This window comes from Bos taurus, chromosome 23 (assembly GCF_002263795.3).
Source record: "Bos taurus isolate L1 Dominette 01449 registration number 42190680 breed Hereford chromosome 23, ARS-UCD2.0, whole genome shotgun sequence".
In the NCBI taxonomy this organism is placed as follows: Eukaryota; Metazoa; Chordata; class Mammalia; order Artiodactyla; family Bovidae; genus Bos; species Bos taurus.
The window spans coordinates 25,274,777-25,298,342 of record NC_037350.1 but is presented as its reverse complement, the minus strand read 5'-3'; the positions used below and the strand labels follow the sequence as shown (position 1 = coordinate 25,298,342).

The 23,566-nt window shown below is 41.5% G+C and overlaps 1 protein-coding gene across 1 annotated transcript; it reads right to left on the bottom strand.

The window, feature by feature from the left end:
* Positions 1-1,077: 1,077 nt before the first annotated feature.
* FBXO9 (F-box protein 9) lies at positions 1,078-22,568 on the bottom strand. Its single transcript, NM_001034412.2, is given in 13 exon segments — positions 1,078-1,691; positions 3,403-3,554; positions 5,858-5,951; positions 6,412-6,507; positions 7,175-7,265; positions 7,465-7,583; positions 10,152-10,266; positions 11,044-11,174; positions 13,192-13,291; positions 15,060-15,117; positions 17,329-17,484; positions 18,678-18,767; positions 22,179-22,568. Coding segments are annotated over 13 exon segments (1,314 nt in total). The 5' UTR covers positions 22,182-22,568; the 3' UTR covers positions 1,078-1,582.
* Positions 22,569-23,566: the final 998 nt, after the last annotated feature.

The window sequence follows — 23,566 nt, the reverse complement described above, 5'->3', positions numbered from 1 at the left end:
GGTAGAATCAGGGAATGTGTCACAAAGGCAGTGAGCCTAACTAAGTGTTAATTAGCTCCAGTCTTGGCTTACCCATTCCTGTGGAGGTTGAGCTTGGCACAGAATTCACTGGCTTGCACTTTCTTGCAATATGCCTGCATTCCTCATCTCTCAGACCGCTGCAGAAAGCCAACCTAAATGGAATGCTTTTCCCTAAACACATACTGGATGGATGGTTTTCATCTTTTTTTTTTTTCGGTTGTGCCTTGCAGCATGTTCATCTCAGTTCCCTGACCAGGGATTGAACCTGCATTGGAAGCATGAAGTCTCTGAAACACTGAACAGGCAGGGAAGTCCGGTTTTCACGTTTAATATTACATTAGCTTCTCAAAAGGCCGTCCCCACAATGAACTGTAGAACTCATGAAGAATCTTTTAATGCCACTCTGAACTTGGAAAGCAACCGTGGTGGCAGATATCAACTTCTGAAAGTACACAATACGAGACTTGAGCTGTATTTGAGTCAAAACCAAATCTGAACCTGGTAGAACTGTGCCGGACACAAACTTTGAAATGAAATACTCAGCACTGCAGCTAAGGTGCTAATATATAGATCAAGGCCGGCTCTTTTCTCAGCTTGAGATCTGGAGGAGCTAGCCCTGGGTTTATAGGATCCTTTCCTGCTCTTTCCCTGGTGCCTCAGACAGTAAAGAACCTGTCTGCAATGCAGGAGACCTGGGTTCGATCCCTGGGTTGGGAAGATCCCCTGGCGAAGGAAGTGGCTACCTACTCCAGTATTCTTGCCTGGAAAATTCCATGGACAGAGCCTGGTGGGCTACAGTCCATGGGTTGCAGAGTCTGGACATGGCTGAGCAACTTTCACTTCACTTTCTGCTCTTTCAGAGTCTTGGCCCCAAGGGAGTCCTCTCTTCTCACCTAATGTCACACACATGTAGGGGGCCTGGATGGGGTCCTGGTACAGACACTACAGACTGTAGCTGCCTATAAAGACTGAGATGACTCCTTTATCTGTGAGCCTTCGCTGGCTGCCTTAGGACCGTTCATTACTCTGACGTTTGAAAAAGGCTATCCAAATACATTTTCTTGAAAGAAACCTTTTATTTATGAGCTTCACTGGTCAAACAGTTTCAAACAAATTCAGAACAGGGATTCACATTTTGAGCTTTTAGTTAAAAGATGCTATGTCATGCGTGAAATAGATGCTGATCCCATGGGGGTGCTCCCCTGACGCGTTTCAATACTGGGCTGATTGGTCAGAAGACAGCCTATGGGACAGAAGCCTGCTCTGAGGTCTGCTTGCAAAAGGGCATGATTTAAAACCTCATGTGGTTTTGTACAACATAAGTGTCCTGAAACTTAAAATAATTTCAACTTAATTTCAAAACAAACACCCCAAGAATCAACTTTCCCTTTAAATAAAAAAAATAATCAATTTAATACTCTTCTTGAAAGAACTCCGACAATGTAAAATAAGTTCCAATTCCATATATATATATCATATATATATATACATTTATAACTTAGGTTGCTCTGCTTCTCTATATACTTTTACTCATGCAACGCAGTGGGGGCGGACGTGAGGGCTACAGCGGCCTCTCGGAGAATGCGGTGTAGCTCCTCACCCTGGCGAACAGCAGTGGCGTGTACATCTTGTCGATTTCGAACGCTGTGACCGCAGTCTCTCCAGTAGATCTGGAAAGACAGCCCACAGTCACTCATCACAAGGAGATTTCAGCTCATTTAAAATTCCTGTCTACATTTAGGGGGGGAGTTTAATTTTAGGCATTAGCCTTTTTTTTCATTTTTAGTTCATCTTAGTCAATTCTAAATAATAGGTGCATTGTGGAAAATTCGAAAAACATTAGAAAAGTGTAAAGAAAAATCACTCATTCCCACTCAGACAGGGCCTCAACCTTGATACTGAGCTTCACTGCTGAGGGCATACTTCGCTGCTTTATACATCATGACATAAAGCACTGCCTCACATCATTAAATCTTCAGAAGCCATTTTTGTGGCTGCATATTTCACTGTCTGCTTTTACCACATTTACTTAATCCCCCCTTTGCTGGAGGATTTAGTTTTCAGTGTTTGGCAATTGTAAATGTTTTTGATATCTTTCCTTATGCCCTTTGAAAAGATTCCCAAGGAACAATTTCTAAGTCAAAGGCTCTAGATATTTTATGGCTCTTGTTAAAAAACATATTTTAGAAAGAATTATAATCCTAGAAGAGAATTTAATGATTTAATATTTGCATAATCAACAGCATAATTTCAGGTTGAGGGGGAAGGAGGTGATATATTACCACAGCCTTTTATTTTTCACCTAAAAAAAAAAGAAAAGAAAAGAAATAAACAAAAACAGAAAATTCCAGTGACTTCATAAATATCATTTGCTTGGCTCTACTTCTGGGTTTAGTTTCTTTGGAAAGAAAAAAAAAAAGAATTCTACTTCACAATTATTCAGAGAAGCAGAAAGAAGACAGAAGGACCAGTAGATAATGGAGAGAAGCAAGAAAAAAATGGTCTTTTTGTCAAGACCTCCCAGATGAGTAGGAAGAATTACTCCTAAGGTGGAAACGTGACTGAGGAAGCTTTCAGCAACCTGTTTGAGGTTGTCAGAGAGGCTGATGGAAGGCGACCGACCTCCAACCTGCCTCTCAGAACTCTGGACTCAACTGGCATGGAATGACCCTCGGGCACACACCAATATTCTTCCAAACCTCACAACAGCTAACATCAGTATCTACATGAACTGAAATTTCACTTTCCTAATTCTTACATTTTACTCATTTCAGTACTGTTCCTTTCTCACACACTCTCATCTGTTCATTCACTGTTTCACACTAGTAAATCCTAACTCACAGGATAAAAAGTTTAAAATAGGAACCACTAATGGCTTTAAACAGGAACCACTAATTTGGCTTTGAAACACTGGTGATCATCTCAGCAGACTTCCTTTCCTAACTACAATTTACTTTAAAATCTGTGTATAATCCCTGGGGATAAACCAAATGGAAATAAGGTGAAAAATGATGAGACTGAACCATGGAGAAGAAAGAAGTTCAGGTGTTTCACAACTGCCTTGGAAAGCCAATGACTGCAGTCACACTCGTGCAGCTTAGTGGCCAGGCCCCGACAGACTCATGGGGGCTGCTCTCAACCTTACAGGGGACGTGCCCACCTACGTGTCCATGGACCCTTAGGGGGAGCTCTGGACACTCCACCGGGCCCACTTTTAGTTTTCTTCAGGTTGGCTATTTCTTTGGTTTGCAGAAGATTATACTGTGGTTTTCCTTTGTGATCGAACATTAACTCTGAGGAATCAAACCCTACCTGAGTCCTCAGCTGGACAGGAAGGGCACACGGCGTCTGTACCCTTGAGTTTTTACGGCATTCACCTACTTGTAAGTAATGTGACAAGAGTGGTGTATCCAGATGAGTTTGTTGAAGCTCTGGTGGCCACTGGAACACAGCTGCAGCCCCACATGAAAGTTCTGATCGGCTTCTTGCACAGGGGCACGGCGAAAATACCGGTATTTATGGTCAAGTGCTTTCTGTAAGAGGGGAGATGCGTGAGCAACAGTGGGGCCTCACTTCCCGGACAGACACAGAGACAGATGGAGCTGCATCTATGCGGAAATACCTGAGCAACGTATTATCACATAGTTATCTGCACACAGGATAGACAGCTATACTGGTTTATCAACTGCCAACGTGTATCAGTTTGGTTCAGTCGCTCAGTCATGTCTTACTCTGTGACTCCACGGACTGCAGCATGCCAGGTTTCCCTGTCCATCACCAACTCCCGGAGCTTGTTCAAACTCATGTCCATCGAGTCAGTGATACCACCCAACCATCTCATCCTCTGTCATCCCCTTCTCCTCCTGCCTTCAATCTTTCCCAGCATCAGGGTCTTTTCAAATGAGTCAATTCTTCGTATCAGATGGCTAAAGTATTGGAGCTTCAGCTTCAGTCCTTCCAATGAATATTCAGGACTGATTTCCTTTAGAATTGACTGGCTGGATCTTCTTGCAGTCCAAGGGACTCTCAGGAGGCTTCTCCAACACCACAGTTCAAAAGCATCAATTCTTCGGTGCTCAGCATTCCTTATGGTCCAACTCTCACATCCATACATGGCTACTGGAAAAACCATAGCTTTGACTAGACAGACTTTTGTGTATGAGTGTATATGTATGAGTGCCTGGAAATACATGAGAGCCTCTAAAAGCAGAAGACTTTTGCCTCCATCACATTATCTCAATCGGGATGACAACCTTAGGTATGACATGTAACCGCATGGTAGCTGTGTGACGGTTGAGGGGATGAGGATCCAGGATGGGCAGCCCAGGGTCAGTGTCGGAGATGGGAACTCAAACTCCCGTCCATCTCTAGGCCTAATATTTTCTTCTACTCGAAAACAGTGGGGCAGAAAGAGCAGAGTATGACTTATCTTTTGCAATAACGGAAAACTAGTCTACGGAGAAACAGATGTGACAAGGTTCACTGGAACCACACTTCTGTGAATGTTGCTAAAACATAAGAATGTCGACACTACATATGGTTTCACTGCGCCAGTCTGGAGTGAAAACTGGGCGTAGGTTGCGAGTGCCTAAACCCTCTTATTAGGTAACATTTTAACAGTGGGGGCCTCACAACTCCCCAGCTCTGATCTCAAGAAACTCAAGGCTATGATCACCATGATAGTAAGAATCTCTGCCCTTCAGATTGTAGCCCCTGATTCCAGGAGCCAGAGGGAGCTGGAGAAGCCACAGCCAAGGGCCACAGGACTCACAGATGAAGGACTGACTATTCCCATTGGAAGGACTGATGCTGAAGCTCCAATACTTTGGCCACCTGATCCGAAGACTGACTCACTGGAAAAGACCCTGTTGCTGGGAAAGATTGAGGGCAGGAGGAGAAGGGGGTGACAAAGGATGAGATGGTTGGATGGTATCACTGACTCAATGGACATGAGTCTGAGCAAAGGCCAGGAGACAGTGAAGGGCAGGGAAGCTTGAAGTCCATGGGGTCGCAGAGTTGGACAAGACTGAGCAACTGAACAAAAAACAACAACTATTCCCTATGTGGTCACTGGGAGTGGGGAGTGGACTCAACACAAGACAAACCTCGTTCAGAAACTATATTCATTACAAGAACAACACAGAAATATTTATTCTAACTACCTCACAACTTCTTGGGTCCACATTGTGGTTTTTAACCAGGGTTAAAAAAAAATGCACATGGAGAAAAGCTGGAAAATATCAGTCCCTTAATCTGATGAGAGAGTTTAAAATACTCTGGAATGTCATGATTCTGCCATTGTATTTGCTTGGCATTTTTTTTTCCTTTTGCAAGAACAAGAAGAAGGAAATTATCTCACTTTAGCTTATTTCCAGGAGAAACTGAAATTCTAAAAATATCTCTGAAAGAATTACCCATATGAGACAATTTAGAAAGAAAATCTCCTATGATTCAAAATGAGAAAAGCCAAAAATACAGTCATATATAATCATACTAGTTATTTCACAGGAAATCCTGGCTTTACATTTTCACATGTAAAAAACCTGGGCCAAAATAGGAAACCTGGAGGACAAATAAGTTGATTTGATAAAAAATAACCACATTTTAGAAACCTTCCAGTTCTCTTCAGAGATACGCTGTTAAGTCAACGCCCGTTTTGTTTAACAGTATAATTTATAAAAGAGTACGTTTCATCCTTTCTAATTGAGAATGATTGAATGATTAAATACAACACTGTAAATCAACTATACTTTAAGAAAGAAATTTTAAGAAGACTCTTGAATGAGCAGGGTATGGAAATTAAAAGAAAACTGCCAATTCTGCCTTGCATACTTACTTCTTCTTTTTTCTTAGTTATCACAGCAAATACTTTGGTCTGATTGTCTGTATCTTGTGACAAGCGATAATGACCCAGTAGAATTGCATCCGTTCTAAAAGCAAAATCAAAAAAACACTTTAAATCTTTTTATCCGTTATGTGTATTTAAGTAACTGAGAAAGTAATGGGTTAGAAGTATTCACTCAATTAGCCTGAGGACAATCAGGTAGGATGTGAGTAAACCTAGTTTCCAAGGCCCCAGACTTACTGAAGGAGGGCTTTAGGGAGAGGCCCAGGGGTTGGTATTTGTTGTTGTTTGGGGGGCGGGGGGTGGCGGGGAACTACACTGTGCAGTCTGTGGGATCCTAGCTCCCTGACCAGGGATCAAACACAGGCCCTTAGCAGTGAAAACACCAAGTCCCAGCCACGGGATTGCCAGATAAGTCCCAGGATCAGTTATTTTTCACAAGTGCCCCAGATGATTGCTTCTTTAATCATCCAGTAATAAGTTACATAATCTGCAAGCTACCACCTAGAATGTGAAGCGGACAGGAAACTGCAGAAGGCCACCACCTGGTATTCCTGGTGCGTAAGCGTGGAACAATGGACTGGGGCTCCTCGGGCGTGGTGAGCATCATCACGTGGCCATCCGGGAAGAACCTTACGTACCTGCGGGACAAGGCAGACACCAGAACGCCATGCGCGAATATGAAACGCGTCCCTACTTCCTGGTCCCCAGACCTACTTATGCATGGCTGTGAAACCGAAAGGGAGATGCCGCGGGCCAGAGGACTGGCACACATCACTGACACGGACGTGGCCCGTGAGGCCAGCAGCAGAGAAACAGAGCAGTGTGTTACCTTCCTTAGAGGGAGCCATGGGACTTTTAGTGTCACTCACCGAATAGAAATAAATTGGATTAAACATTGCTCTGTTAAAGTTCTGCGTGTTTCTCCCTAAAGCACTACCTAACGTCATACAAAACAGAGGCCCAATGCTGTCTACTCCACAGTAGTCAGCACAGCCGACTTGTTCCTCGGTGACGTGGATACCTGGTGAGGATGAGCCTGAATAGCAGCCCAAGCGCTCTGATAAGACAGAAGACAAGGAGGAGCTCCAAAATACAAAGTAATTCTAGATCTAGAGCCAAGGGGAATTCCCTGATCTATCTTAATCTGTTGGCTCTTTGTCTGCAGTTCCTGTTAGAAACTGGATAAAAACACCAGGGGCCATTTTGTCTATAAACGCAAAAGCCACGCGAAATCAATGTCTGATAACTAATGCACTAACACTTGGAGAGAGAAAATTTTCACTCACTGAGTTACTACAGTTGTACCTGTAATATTCCACTTGGTGCCACGCTCTATAGAAACCATCAAGAGACTGCTCCCCTTGACGAATATAGGTGGTTTTACTGATATACACGCCTACAGAAAGAAACAGATTTTTAAAAAAGAACTTAATAAAAAACTTTTACCATCATGTAACATGTTTCCAGCTTTATTTTTATTGAGGTTTCCTCTAAATATGCTTACAGTACTCAGGTCTGGTATAGAAAAATGAAGACTTATGTATTTATCAAAATCAGCACAACAGATCTCTGTTGCTCTAAAGAGTTCAACTCACCATCAAATCGAACACGGGGCCTTTCCAAAAACATCTCTCTCCAGGATGTGTACGGAACAAGTTTAATACAGCTTCTGCCCCAAACTTTCAAGCAGGCCAAACGCCATATTTCAGGGTCTCTAGGGAATAAAAGCACATCAATATATTTAACAGGTAAGCCCTATCTGCACTCAGACAAGAGAAGCATTTCTGCCAACAGGCATCTTCTATTCAGCAACTTCGGCTGCACACCAGCCAGGCACTGTGCCGAGCACTGGGACAGACGGATGGGCAGGGCAGAGGCCCTGCTTTTCTACAGGGAAAGCAAACGAAAAACAAGAAAATTAGAGAAAAGTTTTAGGCAGTGTGCTCAGTGTGAGAAGAAACAAAGCTGGGTAAAGGACCAGGACCAGGTGGGTGGGAAACAGACTCTCTTTTCCGGGCAGGTGTCTACAGTGACAAGGAAGGGCATCCTGGCAGACGCCACAGCAGGTGAGGCCCAAGGGCTGGAGCGTGGCCAGCATGCTCAACAAGGGGCAAGAAGGATGATGTGGCTGTGGCAAAGTGACCTGGTGAAGTGCAGACGGCATCTGTGGAGAGGTGGTTGGGGACAGGTGAGGTGGAAATTTTGCAGGTGGCGGTGGCTGTTTGAGCGAAGAGGAGGCCACTAGAAGGTTCTAAGTACCACTGATGGTTTTAAAAGATGACTCTGCTGGTCTATGGAGAATGAGCTCAAGTGTAAGAGTGGAAGTTCAGAGACCACACGGGATGCCAATGCCATAATCCAGAGCAGGCCTAGGTGGCTGAGCCAAAATGATACTTAGAGAAACAGTGAAACAATCAGACCGGAGGCAGATTTTGAAGATGGCACCAACCCTAACCGTAACAAGACTTTGTTACAGGATTACTGCAAAAAGCAAAGCAACTGACTTGATTCTAACACAACACAAAATAATTTTAAATTCATCTGTAACTTGAAATAAGACAGAGGAACTATTTATACGGAAGCCAGACTGCAAAAAGAGACATCCCCCAAACAAACACGGCAATGTATTTTTTTTTTTTTAATGAATACTTCTGCAACCAAGTTTTATCCTACCCCTGAAGATCTGTTTTAATTCCCTTTTTACAATGTTTTCTCATATATAATTAAAAGAAAAATTAATGGAGTAACTAGAGAGCTTGACAGGTACTTGTTAAATAGAAATACACACAGAACTATCAAAAAACAAAGCCGTCAAGCAATTCAAATGTTTTACCCAAAAGATAGGACTTCAACTGAAATTAGGTTATTTTAAAACAATGCATTTGAATTTTAAGAACCAAAATTATAAAAAGTTCTAGGGATTTCTTGGTGATCCAGTGGCCAAGACTCTGAGCTCTCAATGCAGGGGGCCCAGGATCGATCCCTGGTCAGGGAACTAGATCCACATGCCTCAACTAACACCTGGCATGGCCAAATAAATAAAGTAAAATAAATAAATATCTAAAAAATGTTCTAGATGCTAAGGATAAAGTATATATTTTTACATAAGGCACCCAGCCCTCATAAAACATTACCTGTCTTAAATGTTATACTAAACTACAATTATTCTTCACATGCAAGATTTTAAATGTATAGGATAACTTTTCCCCAGTTTCATTGAAAAGTATTTGACATACATCACTGTAAAAATTTAAGGTATACAGCATGATGGTTTGATTAACATCTATTGTGAAATAAATCACCATTGGTTTAGTGACCATCCATCATCTCATAGAGCTACAAGGAAAAGAAAAGGTCTCCTGTGATTACAACTCTTAAGGTCCACTCTCTCTTAACAGCCTTCTATCATAGAGTGATGGTAACCACAGCCAGCAGGTTGTACATCACATCCCTAGTACTTACCTTCAAACTGGAAGTTTGTACCTTTTAACCATCTTCCTCTAATCCCTATTCCCTCACCTCTGGTAGCCACAAATCCACAAATTCTCTTTTTCTATGTAGATTACTATATATAAGATCATATAGTATTTGTCTTTCTCTGACTTAATTTCACTTAACATAAAGCCTTTGAAGTCCATCCATGACCATACATGGTGGCTCAATAATATTCCATTTTATATATGTGGATCTTCTTTATCCATTCATCCATCCGTGCACATTTTGGTTGTTTCCAAGTCTTGGTTACTATAAATAATGTTTCTATGAACAAGAGGTGCAGATGCCTTTTAGAATTAGTGTTTTCATTTCCTTTTTATATATACTCAGAAGTGGAATTGCTGGCTCACATGGTAAATCTATTTTTAATTTTTTGAGGAACTTCCATACTGTTTCCCATAGTAGCTATACCAACTTACAATCATACCAACATCCATGTTTATCTCTTGTCTTTTGAATGATGGCCATTCAAACAGGCGTGAACTAATATCTCACTATGGTTTTGACTTGCATTTCCCTAATGACTAATGATGTTGAGCAACTTCTTGTATACCTGTTGGCCATGGAATATCTTTTTTTGAAAAAAACATCTAAGGTCTTTTGTCTATTTTTTAATTAGGTTCCTTGGGGATTTTTGCAACTGTTGTATGAGTTCTTCATATGTTTTGGATATCAATCCCCATCAGATATCTGGTGTGAAAATATTTTTCCCCAGTTCACTGGTTGCTTTTTCATGGTTTCCACCACAGCCAGAGTTGCTTTAAAAAAAGAAAAAAAAAGTAAATACCTGGCACAGATATAGAATCCTCTGCACACCTGTGACAACTGCTCTAATGATCTGAGGTCCAGGTCGCTGGACACCACCCAACGGAAGACGTACATCAGGACCTCCATTGGCAGAGCTGCAAAGGAAACCATCCTCAGTGACTCTCCTCTCCTTCCTACCTGTCACTTGACTGTCACATTCTCAGTGCAGATATTTTTATTCCTAAAATTTTATAAACCACCCTTCAGATCGTCTTGGAGCTGATAAGTGTATTTAACTACCCAAAAGAAATAACGGCTCCTAACATCAAAACACAAATATCTTTGTCTTTTCAGTACAAAACATCTCTGAAGCTACTTTCCCCTTTCCCGTGGAAGATCATTTCATTGTCAAGAGATATAAAAATACTAGAAAAAATAATCTAGAATGTACACATATGTATGATCTGCACTGCATATGTAACATTAAAAGATTATTTTCATCTCCTTGAAAATTTTCAATTGTCCTCCTTTGAAAAGTTCCCAGAGCAAATTAAACAACACTAAACACATGAAAAGAAAGAGAAAACATTCATTTTTAAACACTCAGACTGTTTCAGGACTACTGTCCAACTTGGCTGAAGTGCCTGAAGATACCAGCATTTCTCCAGTTTTCTTAGGGCTGCCCCACCAACTCAAGATATTCACCCTCTTAGACCATCACTGTAAAGAAGATGGCATCCTCGACCAACTACACTACAAATTCCACTCTACTTCAGACCCTGAGAAGCTTGTCTACACAAATTAATTATAATTAGACCCCCCACTATACTTGGAACTAAAGCAACTGTATGACAGTTATCTGACCTTATAAGTTTGGAAAACTTCAATCTAAGGAAAAGTATTTCTGAGTTACAAGGAGCAAGAAGTCACACCTGATATATGAGTCTGACTGCTCTCAAGTTCAGGCTGACACAGTTTGAGCACAGACTCCTGAAACGTGAGCTGCTGTTGGAAGTAGGACAGGAGGTCTGCCATCTTGCTGTCATCATCAGTATCTTCAATGCTAAGAAAAGAAGGGAGGTGAATAAACCCAGTGCCCCAGTCTATACAACACAGCTTTGAAACTGATTTTTCACAGGACTTTCAAATTTGCTTTAGAAAAAGTCATCTAAAAGCAAACTTCTTACTACTCTTTTTCAAAAACATGGTAAAAGTTTACCCTGCCCTGCAAAGGGGTACCATACCAACTTTTTGAAGGAAAAAGCCTCAGCAATTTTAATTCCCACAGAGGAAGAATTAAAAATTTTTGGATATAGGTGTTGAGATTTAATTAATTAGTTTTATGATAAGGTAGAGATTTCATGAATTAGTAAAAAAGATAATTTCAAATGATTTTTTAAAAATCATATATAAATATATCCTTTTAAGTGAACATAATCCATTCTAATTGAATAAAAATAAAATATACAGATGTCATCTGAGGTACTTACTTACCAAGAAGGCTTTCTAATATATGTACCTTATAACCCTTCCTTTAGAGGAAAATATATAATTTTAAAAAGCAGGGTCCATGAGTAATCTATTAGCATAAACAAATGTGTAGTTAAGAGTTCTAGAAAAATATCTAGCTTTCCAGTTTTGCTGAGGGTAACATTAAAAATGATCAGACTTACAAAAAAGCTGGATGAGGATGAAGTTAGAAAACCAGGAAGGGCTTATTAAAAGACAACAAAATGGACATGTGGCTGAGGCTGGAGGGACTGCAGGGCTCTGCTACCAGCTCTTTACAGGAGGCAAAAAACCAGCAGAGGCTTTTAGGGCCTATTAGGTCTGATAAGAAACAACTATTATTTTGAAGGAATTTTCAGAATACCTGGGTCTGTGTGACAGGATGGGAGAGAAAGAAATGCTGTTTTAATGTTTTAATACAACCTTTCTTAACAGCACCTGGCATCTATTTATAAAACTGGCTAAGACCTGGGTCTAAACGACTCTCCCTAAATTTCAAGAAGGTTTAGAAAATCCTTGAACAAGTCTTTTTGAGTATGAACTACCTCGTGTTGTTAAATCTAATTTGGTGAACAATTATTATTAGCACCAAAGTTCAAACAGGCAACAAATGCTGACTTCAATGGGATATTTTTAATATGGCTTAGTCAAAGCTTAAGTGTTAATACTATAAGCAGTTAAAAAAGGCAGTCAGCATAAGTTATCAATAAAGGTAACTTCTTAACTGTTTCATGCCAGAGGTTATGTAAGACTGACTGATATAGTATCTTATTACAAAAATTCTACTTTTCTAGGTTTCTTTTATGAGCAACGTCAAAGTATTGGCTTAAAAATATGTTAATTTACTCCTTTCAGTAATTACTGCTTTTATTACAAGAAAAAAAAAACCAAAACTCTTTCGTCACCTTATTTTTGTTATATCTGTTTAAAATGTGCATTTCCATATTTTAATCTTAAAATTTCCCTAATTAAAAAATTTCTACAACTTTATAAACAAGTCTTCATACTAAAGCACTTATATCTGGCCCTTGTGCTTTTAAAGAGATGTTAGTCTTAACAATATTCTATCTACAACCAAGTCTGACTAGAGTCTAGCATTTTCCTAATAAAAAACCTTTTTAAAAATGTATGGTTTCAAACAGATACAAAAGGAGAAAGTGTAATTACTAGTGTAATAAAACCCCATGTACCCAATTTCAAACATTATTAAACCATTATTAACCTTTTTCAGCTTTGGCCTGATTACACTTTAATCATTTTGACTTTATAGATTTCAGAAAGTTGAAACACGTCCATTAATTTACTCTTTTCAGTAATCACCGCTTTTATTAAAAGAAAAAAATCCTCTTTCATTACCTTATTTTTGTTATATCTGTTTAAAATGTGCATTTCTATAATCTTAAAATTTCCCTAATTAAAAAATGTCTACAACTTTATAAACAAGTCTTCATGCTAAAGACTATGAAACTTAACAGAATTAGCACTGTCTTATCATGCTAAGAGTCAACAGGGCAAAGACGCTTAACTTTAACAAATTCTATATATTACTGTCTATCAAATTATATACGCACTAGCTGTTTCCAACGCCATCACCATCTGGAGACCGGGTATAAGTAATCTTGAACTCTATATCAGGTACAAGTTGCATAGCCCTACGATAAAACTTGATGGCTAAAAGAAGAAATAAAGCTAAATTAGCTATGACCACACATTTTCGTCATTTCCTTTGATTACAGTGATTGTGGTTTAATTTGGTAACTTTCTTTACAAACAACCAAATTCCCCTTTTCTATACGCAACATGAGCAGTGAGCAAACTCATTTTCAAACCCTACTAGTTCAGAAATAGTCTTTTTTCTGAAGCACTCACGTTACAGAAACTTAAGATGTTGCATTTTACCCTTATCTTTTAGCCCATCTTTTTCCTCAGCCTCTCACATACTGTCAGAAGTGATTTTATATGTAGTTGTCTTTCTCTGGGCTTTGAAAATGTCACTGCTGTAGCCCCAGCAAAAACAACTTTAAGCAAACTTCTTTCTGGTGTGCAGAGCTTAGGAAAATCAAATACTTCCTCCTGAGTAGAATAAGGTTTCTTTTTTTTTTTTTGGAATTTATCCTTCAACTTCATCTTCCTTTACTCCAGCTGCCTGTTACTTAGCTGCTGCTGCTGCTAAGTCACTTCAGTCGTGTCTGACTCCATGTGACCCCATAGATGGCAGCCCACCAGGCTCCCCCATCCCTGGGAGTCTCCAGGCAAGAACACTGGAGTGGGTTGCCATTTCCTTCTCCAATGCATGAAAGTAAAAAGTGAAAGTGAAGTCACTCAGTCGTGTCTGACTCTTAGCAACCCCATGGACTGCAGCCCACCAGGCTCCTCTACCCATGGGATTTTCCAGGCAAGAGTACTAGAGTGGGCTGCCATTGCCTTCTCCAAATAACCTATAAAACTTGTTTTTAAATAAATCTCCTGGCCAGGTGGTTTAGAACCAGACCAGTGAGAGATCATATAACTTGGGGCTGCAGAAGCTGATTAGTTCTTTTCCCTCAGGCCAAGCCCATTCAGTCCATCCACTCTGCCATGTTCTGCCACTTGGGGTGAGTTACTGAACACCACATGGAGACAGGACTCTCACAGGCTAATAACGACTGAGGAGGGATGTCATCATTTGGGCTCTTTTCAAATGTCAGAGTAAAAACACCACTAGAAGAAACTTGCAAATAAATGCAACAATTCTGAAAATGTTATCTGAGGGGCATTTTCCAACGACTCCAGCGCTAGCATTTTTTCCATGCCCCAATTAATAGCTTTTCTATCACAAAATGAAAGCCTAATTATAAACCTAATCTGGTAAACAGCCTCATCTCTTGGTTTACTTACATATTTCTACGGACCCAACAAAACAGACAATAAAGGCTGAAGGGTATTCCTTCTTGTATAATGTAAATTAAAATTGAGAAAAAATGTACATGTTCTTCAACCTGTCCTATGTATTTTCCTCCTCTGAAGAAACACTGACCTATAAAAAGAGCATATCCTATTTTTCAGTAAATAACAATATTTTTAAGACTTTAATAATTAATAAATGTTAAATTCTAAATTAGAAAAGGTTATTTTACTCATTCTACCCCCATGACAATGTTTCTTAGCAATATTTTTGGAAAGAGATGGGTTATATAAAAGTACAATTTTTATTTTTCATGCCTTAAAAAAAAATCTCAAATTTACAGAGACTGATGTTCTCATTTATTCCAGTTTTTAAAAAAAACTGGTCAGTAACAAAGAGCAAATATATTTCAGTTTTTAAAAAACTGGTCAGTAATGAGATGTTATTCAGAAATGTCATGACAAGATGACATTGGCAACCTCTACTCTGGCCTCTATTTCTGTAATATTCAGAATATTACAGAATATTCTGTAATAAAAAATCTGAGTTTTTTACCTTCATAAAGAGCTCCATTTTGTTCTTCTTCTACTGCTTTTAGGAAGAGTTCTCGAGCCTATAAAAACAAACAGTGAAAAACAATATTTGAAAATCTGTATTAAAAATGAGTTTGATCAGTGTACGGATGGCCTTTTCAACAATCATGCTACAGCAGTTACATATCTACTAGCCAAACAGTGAATTTCAAGATCAACTTCACAGCTTACAGAAAAAAGTAACTCAAAAACGGATCAAGGACCCAAAAGTAAAACTTTAAAAACCTTTAGAAAGAAAAAGAAAAAGAAAAAAAAAAACCTGGGAGACTTGGGTGAGGAGTTCTTATATTTGGACACCAAAAGCACAATCCATAAAAGGAAAAGTTGATAAATTGAGCCTCATCAAAATTAGAAACTTTTGCTCTGTGAAGCTCTCTTAAGAAAATGAAAAGACAAGCTACAAAGAGAAAGAACTTACAAGCCACATATTCAACAAAGGACTTGTACTTGGCATGCATAAAGAACTCTTAAAATCCAACAGTAAAAACATGAGCAAATCTGATTAGAAAAGACAAACATTTTTCACAGAGGGGCCTATAAAGATGGGAAACAGCACATGAAGAGTTTTGTAACATCATTAGCCATTAGGGAGACACAAGGACCTATCAGAAAGGCTAATATTAAAAAGTAATGACAACAAAGGGTAATGCGGATGCGGAGCCACTGAGTCACTCATACACTGCTGGAGGGAACACGAAATGGTGCAGAAGCCCTGGAAAACAGTGCAGTTTCTTTTTCACCAAATAGGCACTTACCGCGAAACTCAGCAACTGCACTTACTTAGGCCAGAGAGATGAAACCTTATGTTCATGCAAAAACCTGCACATGAATATTCATAGTGGCTCCAGTAAGAGCAGCCCCCAACTTGAAACCCACGAGTCCCTCAACAGGTGAGTGGTCCCACAAAGTGGGGTATGTACATACCATGCAACACGAGTGAGCAGTGAAAAAGTGACAAACGACTGACACATACAACAACTGGGAGGGATCTCAAAGGAATTGCACGTTTTCTTGAATATCATATGAATATTAGAGAAATAGAGGCCAGAGTAGAGGTTGCCAATGGTTAGGAAGGGCTGTGGAGGAGGTGAGGAAGAGAGCATATAACTAAGGAGGTAGGGGAAGGGGGCCTTGTGGTGACAGAACAGTTCTGTATCTTGATTTTGATGGTAGCTACATCAAGCGACGTGTGTAATAAAGTTGCAGAGAACTGTTTATATACACTCCCACAGTCAAGTGCCTGGAAATCTGAATAAGCTCTGGATTGTACCAAGGTTCTATCTACTTCCAAAAAGTCTAGCTGAGGAAGGCATCATCATCAAGGGAGGATGGGAGGCGTGCACAAGACTGTCCTGGGTCATGAATCTGTGAGTATGTCCAAACTAAACGGAAATAAAGCAAATATAGACGTCTTTTGTTGTCACAGTAATGTCAATTATTTAACGGCAAATTTTTGTAAATGAAAACTTGGGTCTAATGGTGTGAAGGTGACAGCCCCTGTGGAGGAAAGGATTTGGTAACCTCCCCACATCCCTGGGCTCAGCATTCTCAGGCTCAACCATCTGCAGATCAGAAATGTTTGAAAAGAATTCCAGAAAGTTTTGAAAAGCAAGACTTGAATTTGCTGCACACTAGCAACTATTTATGTAGTGCTGACATTGTACTTGTGACTATTTACAGAGCATTTACATTGCACTGGGTATTACAAGTCAGCTAGAAAGGATTTAACATGTACTAGAGGATGTACAAGCTTACACACAAACACTACACTGTATCACACAAGGAAGGTGAGCAGCCAAGGACACAGAGGGACCAGCGTGGTGCAATCTGAAACGGTGGGCTGTGTGTGCTTTGTGTGATCAAGCATGAGAAAGAGGTGAACCACTAGAAAGCATCTGCAATTTTCCAGGATAAGGAAGTAATCACTGCATCACTAAATTTATTCAACTCAAAATATAACCAACTACTACAGTAAGGCTTTTGGGAAAGTGTTAACATTTGAACAAATTTTTCCTCTTTGGGGCTTCTATTAATAAATTCAAAGGAATCTATCTTTTACAGACCAAATGAACCTCAGGGGTGTTTGCATTACTAAAGAGTCCCAGCAAGACTGTGTACCTGTAGCAAAGGAGGAGTAACATATCATCCAAAGACCTATAAGAAGTCCTGAGGGATGGAGACACTGGCACACTTGTCCACATCTTTCCATGTACAACGCCCATAACACTTAACTTTTCTTCTTTCGCCAGTTCCTGCTTTCCTCTGGTGTCCGCTGCCCTCAGCAAAGAGCCTCGCGCTGCTCTGCACGGTCGAGATTCTAAATTGCCTGAGCCTCCACCCGGGGCAAGTTCAAACATCCACTGAGCTCGGAACCTCTGGAGTTGTGCCTGGGAGGGGGAGAAGGATGCCTTAAGACCTGCCAAGGAAGAGGACCTCACCTCTGGAACAATCTGTCAATAGTCCAACACCAATGTCCACACACATACATATTCTTGGATGAGAAAACACGGTCTTTAAATTACTACCACCAAATACTTGTTATCTTCCAAGATAATTTTTGCTTAAGACTTTGAAGAAACAGTGAAAGTTTGCTAAAATAAGATTTTCTATACAGGAGAAATCTAATGGTACAGGGAAATCAAATTTTAACTGGAATTGAAAATATAAGCCATCACTTAAGAGTCTAAACTTAGATGTTTTCAAGCTTTCTACTTAGAATACATCATCTCAAAATTCTGTGGGTAAGCCTCAACTCTGTAATAACCATTCTTTTTTTTTTTTTAAGAAATTATTTTTTTCTAAATATGCATCATTAAAAATTTTTTAAAATACAGAATAAGTGAAGCCTTCCAGTGTGGTGGGCTCTGGTGTGCTGCTTAGATACCCACCTCCACATCTGAACTGTTGGCAGTGCTACCAAACAGCCTTCAGCTGTCTGCCCTGTGGTTAAGGCCTCAGCAAGACCACACTTTCTTCCCAGGTGGGCCCCACCCAAAGACTAATCAATAAAAGTGATCAGTGACTGATAAAATTCTTCTTGTGGCTGATTATCTTTTAAAATGTTTAATTAATAAATGTTTATTACTTATATATTATATATATTATAAATTAATATATATTAATTTTTTCCATTAGTTGTCCATTTTTATCTATCTTATGTTCTTACTAATTTCATAAGGATATTATATTTACATGAGAGATATCAACCCTCTCTCTCTACATGGTAAATAGTTTTCCCAGCTAATTATTTCTCTTGATTTAGAAGATCTTTTGCTATACATAGGTCTCAAACTTTTAGACGGTCAAATCTGTCAATTTTTTTAAGGTGATGGGTGTTACTCATGCTTATGCCTTGAACACTTTAAATCCATAACTGAATGACATAGTAGCCACTGATATTCCTTTTTACAGGAAAAGAAATCCATAACATAGTTATAATTGAAGCATTTCAAAAACCAGTAGAAAACACAGCTATAGTCAATGCAAATAAGGACCTAAGAATCTTCATAAGTATGACCAACTCCTGCTTATGTATGGAAACCAACAGAATAAGAACTGAAGCACAAATGAAGAAACATACCTGCAAATCCGTCTCAGCAGGGCTTTCATTTTCATCATCATCATCTCCTTCCCTGACAGCTTCGGAATGACAATCTTCCTCAGCTTCTGCCTAAGGAGAAGGGAAACAAACAAACGCTGAAGAACACGCAGACACCAGTTTCCCTGGGTAACCTACACTGCCTACTGAGCTGCCTGCCCAGCGAAACACATAGTTGTCTCTCTCCATATAAATTCTTCACAGATGAGGAAAATGATTCCAGTTGGAAAAATCTGGTACTTCAACTTTTTAATACTGTAGAATACACTACTTCACTGATCTCCAGCTTAAAATGTTTGGTAGGTGGTTAAAAAGAACACTTTGTTTCAGATTTGTTTCAGAAAGTAACAGTGAGTGGCAGGACAGAGTTCAAATAGCTTTTGTTTCATGGATCATTTAAGAGAGGATATATAGCCCTCCAATATTTTGATCATCTGAGGCAAAGAGCCAACTCATTGGAAAAGACCCTGATGCTGGGAAAGATTGAGGGCAGGAGGAGAAGAGGGCATCAGAGGATGAGATGGCTGGATGGCATCCCTGATACAATGGACGTGAACTTGGGCAAACTCCAGGAGATGGTGAAGGACAGGGAGGCCTGTTGTGCTGCAGTCCACGGGGTCGCGAAGAGTCAGACACCACTGGGTGACTGGACAACAACATATAGCCCATATATGATTGTCCTTTCTTTATATAAACGGGAATGTTATTAATGTGTGAATGACTTTGTTAATATCTTAAATGTACTAGAAAAACTCATTAAAATCAAAGACATGTTAACAGTGAAGGTTTTTATAAAGAAGTCTCTTCCTTTTTTAAAAAAATAAATCCACGTTTTTTATATATTGGATTGACTTAAAGTGGAATAAAGGGCTGGAATTACTGTGCATGGCTTAGGACTTAATAGAGGCCCCAGGTCAGTATCCTTCCATTTTATCCTTTTAGTCTCCATAAACGTTTGCTAAATAAAACTGAATCCTACCTTCCACTGAAAATGAAATGCTGCCCAGGTGCAGTCTGTTACCTAACACACCTCTTAGCAAATAAGACTTGCTCAACACTTTTAAGTGTTCAATCCTATAAAGAAATGCTGCAATCAGGGAAGTGATCTAGAAGGTCAGTTAGAAATAAAAATAATACAATCTATTTAATGTTACTCATTCCAAACACAGGAAGTTTTACAGTTGACAGTTTGGGTTCTAATTTGCTCCTGGGACTAAGATGTTTGTATTAGCACCTATCTTTAAGCACAGCAACCAGATACACTTGCACTACTTCACAGCACAACACAAACAAGCCTGGCTTCCCATCTTATCTCTTGCAAGCAGACTTACCACAGAGGGGCCTGTAAGAGGTGAACTAGTTAGTATATGCTCAAGTGTTTGGCACTCTGGGAAGGCTGAGTGGTGAAGAAATAAACGCGAAAGGCCAGAGACTCAGAGGAACTTCCAGAAAACTGGAAAATATAAGTATTATCAAATACATTTTTTTTTTTTTTTTTGTCTCTTTAAGCTGAGAACTTGCTCAGTCATGTCTGACTTTGCAATCCCATGGACTGTAGTCTACCAGGCTTCTCTGTCCATGGGATTTTCCAGGCAAGAGTACTGGGTGGGTTGCCATTTCCTTCTCCAGGGGATCTTTCTGACCCAGGGATCAAACCCAGGTCTCCTGCATTGCAGGCAGACGCTTTACCCTCTGAGCCACAAGGGAAGCCCCTTACTAAGAACATCACTAATGCAAATTACACAATAAAAGAGTTTGAATTTATAGATCTAACAAGTGTATTTCTCACCCAAATAAGGGTCTGCTTTATTACTGTAAACGTTAAGGACGGCTAATGGAAGGGGACCTTAGTCCCTGATGTATCTCAGTAATTCAGCCTCCACCTCTAACCCAACAGTCCTCCCAAACTGCCCTCAAGAGCGCCCCCTGCTCTCTCTCCTGCCACCTCCCACCCAATTTTTGCACATGCTACTTCTCTCAGCATCTGGAATGCCAGTGTCCTCTTCCTCCCACTTGGTGACTGCTGCTCATCCTTCAAGACTCAGCTCAGGGACTACCCCAGGAGGAAACATTTTCTGACCCCTTTACTTGCCTCTTTTGTTTTCCCATTACACATGTGCTGGTATCACAGCACTGAAGAATTTTGTTGAGCTTTCATCTCTTTCACTAGAATTAGTGCACTGGCAACAAGATCTGGGGTCTGGCACTATGCCAGGCTGATAAGTGCTCAAAAAATTGGCTGAATTAACAAATAAAATGCCATGATAATATATAATGCATATCTCAAGAATGAGATAAGGAGACAGGAAACGGATAATACAGACAGCATCTTTCTTCTTCCCTGAGTTGTGTGATAATAGAGCTCTAATCCACTGTGACTTTGATTTTGACAGTACGATGACAAAAACAAATCAAATTTGGGGTTTTACTGCATTTTTCAACTCAAATACCACTTGAAATAAGTAGGTCTTCGGCTGTCATGCAGAGATTTTCACTTTGTTTTACATAATCGAGTTTGACCTAACACTTTTCACCAGAGTAGCTTCATGTGTTCATCATTTTACTGTTTCACAGATGGAGTTAATACCCAAAGTTAAGTGCTTAATCCTGGTCAGAGAACTCTAAAAGTTTAGAAGCAGAGTTAATTAGTGTTTTTTACTCTCCAAATTGACTTCATAAACTCATTCAACCATTCATACATTCATAAACACTCGGGTGTTTACTATAAACTAATGAGTTTGGCATCATTTCACTCTTGAAGATTCAACTTGGCCAGAGATTAGTTTCTCGCATCGACAATTTATTGGAAGCCAAAGCAAAGTAGCATGGGGCACAGACGACCTGTGCCAGCACGCAATAGCTCCATGGAACTTGCTTTGTCAATTGCTGGAGCTTTTCAGTCTCTCCACTTGGACTACTCGGGCTTTCAGGGCCCTGAAATGCGACAGAATCCCTCAAACCGCCAGCCAAAACCCTGCCCCGGGCACCACCGCGTCCTGGGACAAGTGCGTCCTAAACTCAAGACGCCTTAAAAGGCCAGAACGGCGGCTCCCTGGGCAGGTTTTGTTTTTGGTTTTTTGCAGGGAGGGGCGGCGATCAACAAGTGTCTCCACTTGCCAAAGCTCCCTCCCGATTTCAAATACTGCGACGGCTCACCTCAATCTATGTTTGCTGCTTTTAATAAAGGCAAGAGATTGGTTAAATATCCTCAGAAGGCCGAAGAGAGGCATTTTTCTCGGCCGTCCAGCAATCACTCTCTGCTAAACTGGAGCCCCCACCGGGGGTGGGGGTGGGCGGTCCGCAGGAAGTAACTCCGGGGATCCGGCAAGGTTGGCACCATCCTCTCCCTCAGGCCAGGACCCCAGGATGGTGGTAGCCTTGCAGACCCCACCCCTCGCAGGTTCCTCCTCCCCACTTCCCGGGGGCTCCCCGCAGGCCCGGGTCCTCCCGTCCGCCGCTCGCCCGAGCCCCTAGGCGCTTTACCATGCTGGCTGGCCGGCCGGCCGCGGCCGAGGGGCTCTCGGCGCCCCCTCGGCACCGCCCCCGCGAGGAGGTGCGCTGGGAGTCCGGTGTCTACTCCTGCCGTCTGCTGCAGCGGGGCTTAGCAGAGTTCTCGGTCGGAGAAGCGCACCAGGCATCGGCAGTAACTGCGGGCCCGGCGTACGGCAGCCATCTTCGCGGGGCAGAGGGCCAGATCGTGGCGCGCTGGGCGGCGGCCGGGGACTCGCGGAGCGCAGGGACGCCGGGGGCCCGCCGAGAGGCCAAGGACTCTGCGCGAACCGGAGCGCCGGCCCTGCTGAAAACCCCGGACGCCGCAGCGGAGCTGCTAGTCTGCTGCGGAAACCTGCGCCGGCGCGGCGAGCATGCGCACTGCCGACCCGCCGTCGCACGGCTCCGCGGCCCCCTTGCTGCCCGGTGGAGGGCGAGGGACATTCACTTGGTTTGCGCGCGAGGCACAGGCCGGGTTAGGTCATCGGGTGTCCAAAGGCCAAACTCGACCTAGTGTTCGGTTCAGTGAACTTATGCAAACTTGCTGCTGCTGCTGCTGCTAAGTCGCTTCAGTCGTGTCCGACGGTATGCGACCCCATAGGCGGCAGCCCACCAGGCTCGCCCGTCCCTGGGATTCTCAAGGCAAGAACACTGGAGTGGGTTGCCATTTCCTTCTCCAATGCGTGAAAGTGAAGTCGCTCAGTCGTGTCCGACTCTTAGCGACCCCATGGACTGTAACCCATCAGGCTCCTCCATCCATTGGGATTTTCCAGGCAAGAGTACTGGAGTGGGGTGCTCAAACTTCGAATTAAGACCCTCAGGCAAGCGGTCCTAAGGTATCGAATTGGGTGCTCGGGATGGTCGCTACACGGTTCTCGGCGACAGTGGCTAGAATCCCAATCCAGGACTACAAGGAAACAGTGGAATTCCACTATCGTAAGGCTGTCATAATTACTAAGCTTCTCAAAAACACCTTTTTCTGGAGGCTGAGAAAAAGAGGCGCTCAGGAAAAAGCAGGAGAGAAAACTTAGCCCCCGACCCCCTGCAACGCAAGTCGCACTGCAAACCCCATCATGCAACGCGAGGAGGACCCTGGGGCTCTACGGCCCCGATAGACTGCAGCGACGGCTCCCGTGGCACACTGGGATTTGTAGTCAGCCGTTCCACGTAGAGCGCCGGTACTCACACGCTGTTCTGGCCCCGCCTCTTAAAGTCCAAACACCTGGTTTCACTTCCGCAGAAGGCATTCCGGCTTGGCTGGCGGTATATTACTTTCCAACACTGGACGTTGTTTAAAATGCTGACTTTGGCATGCTGTGTGTAAACCTATCCTTGGAGCTTCTTACCTTCTTTAAGGAAACATTTATGGAGTTTCTGAGGTT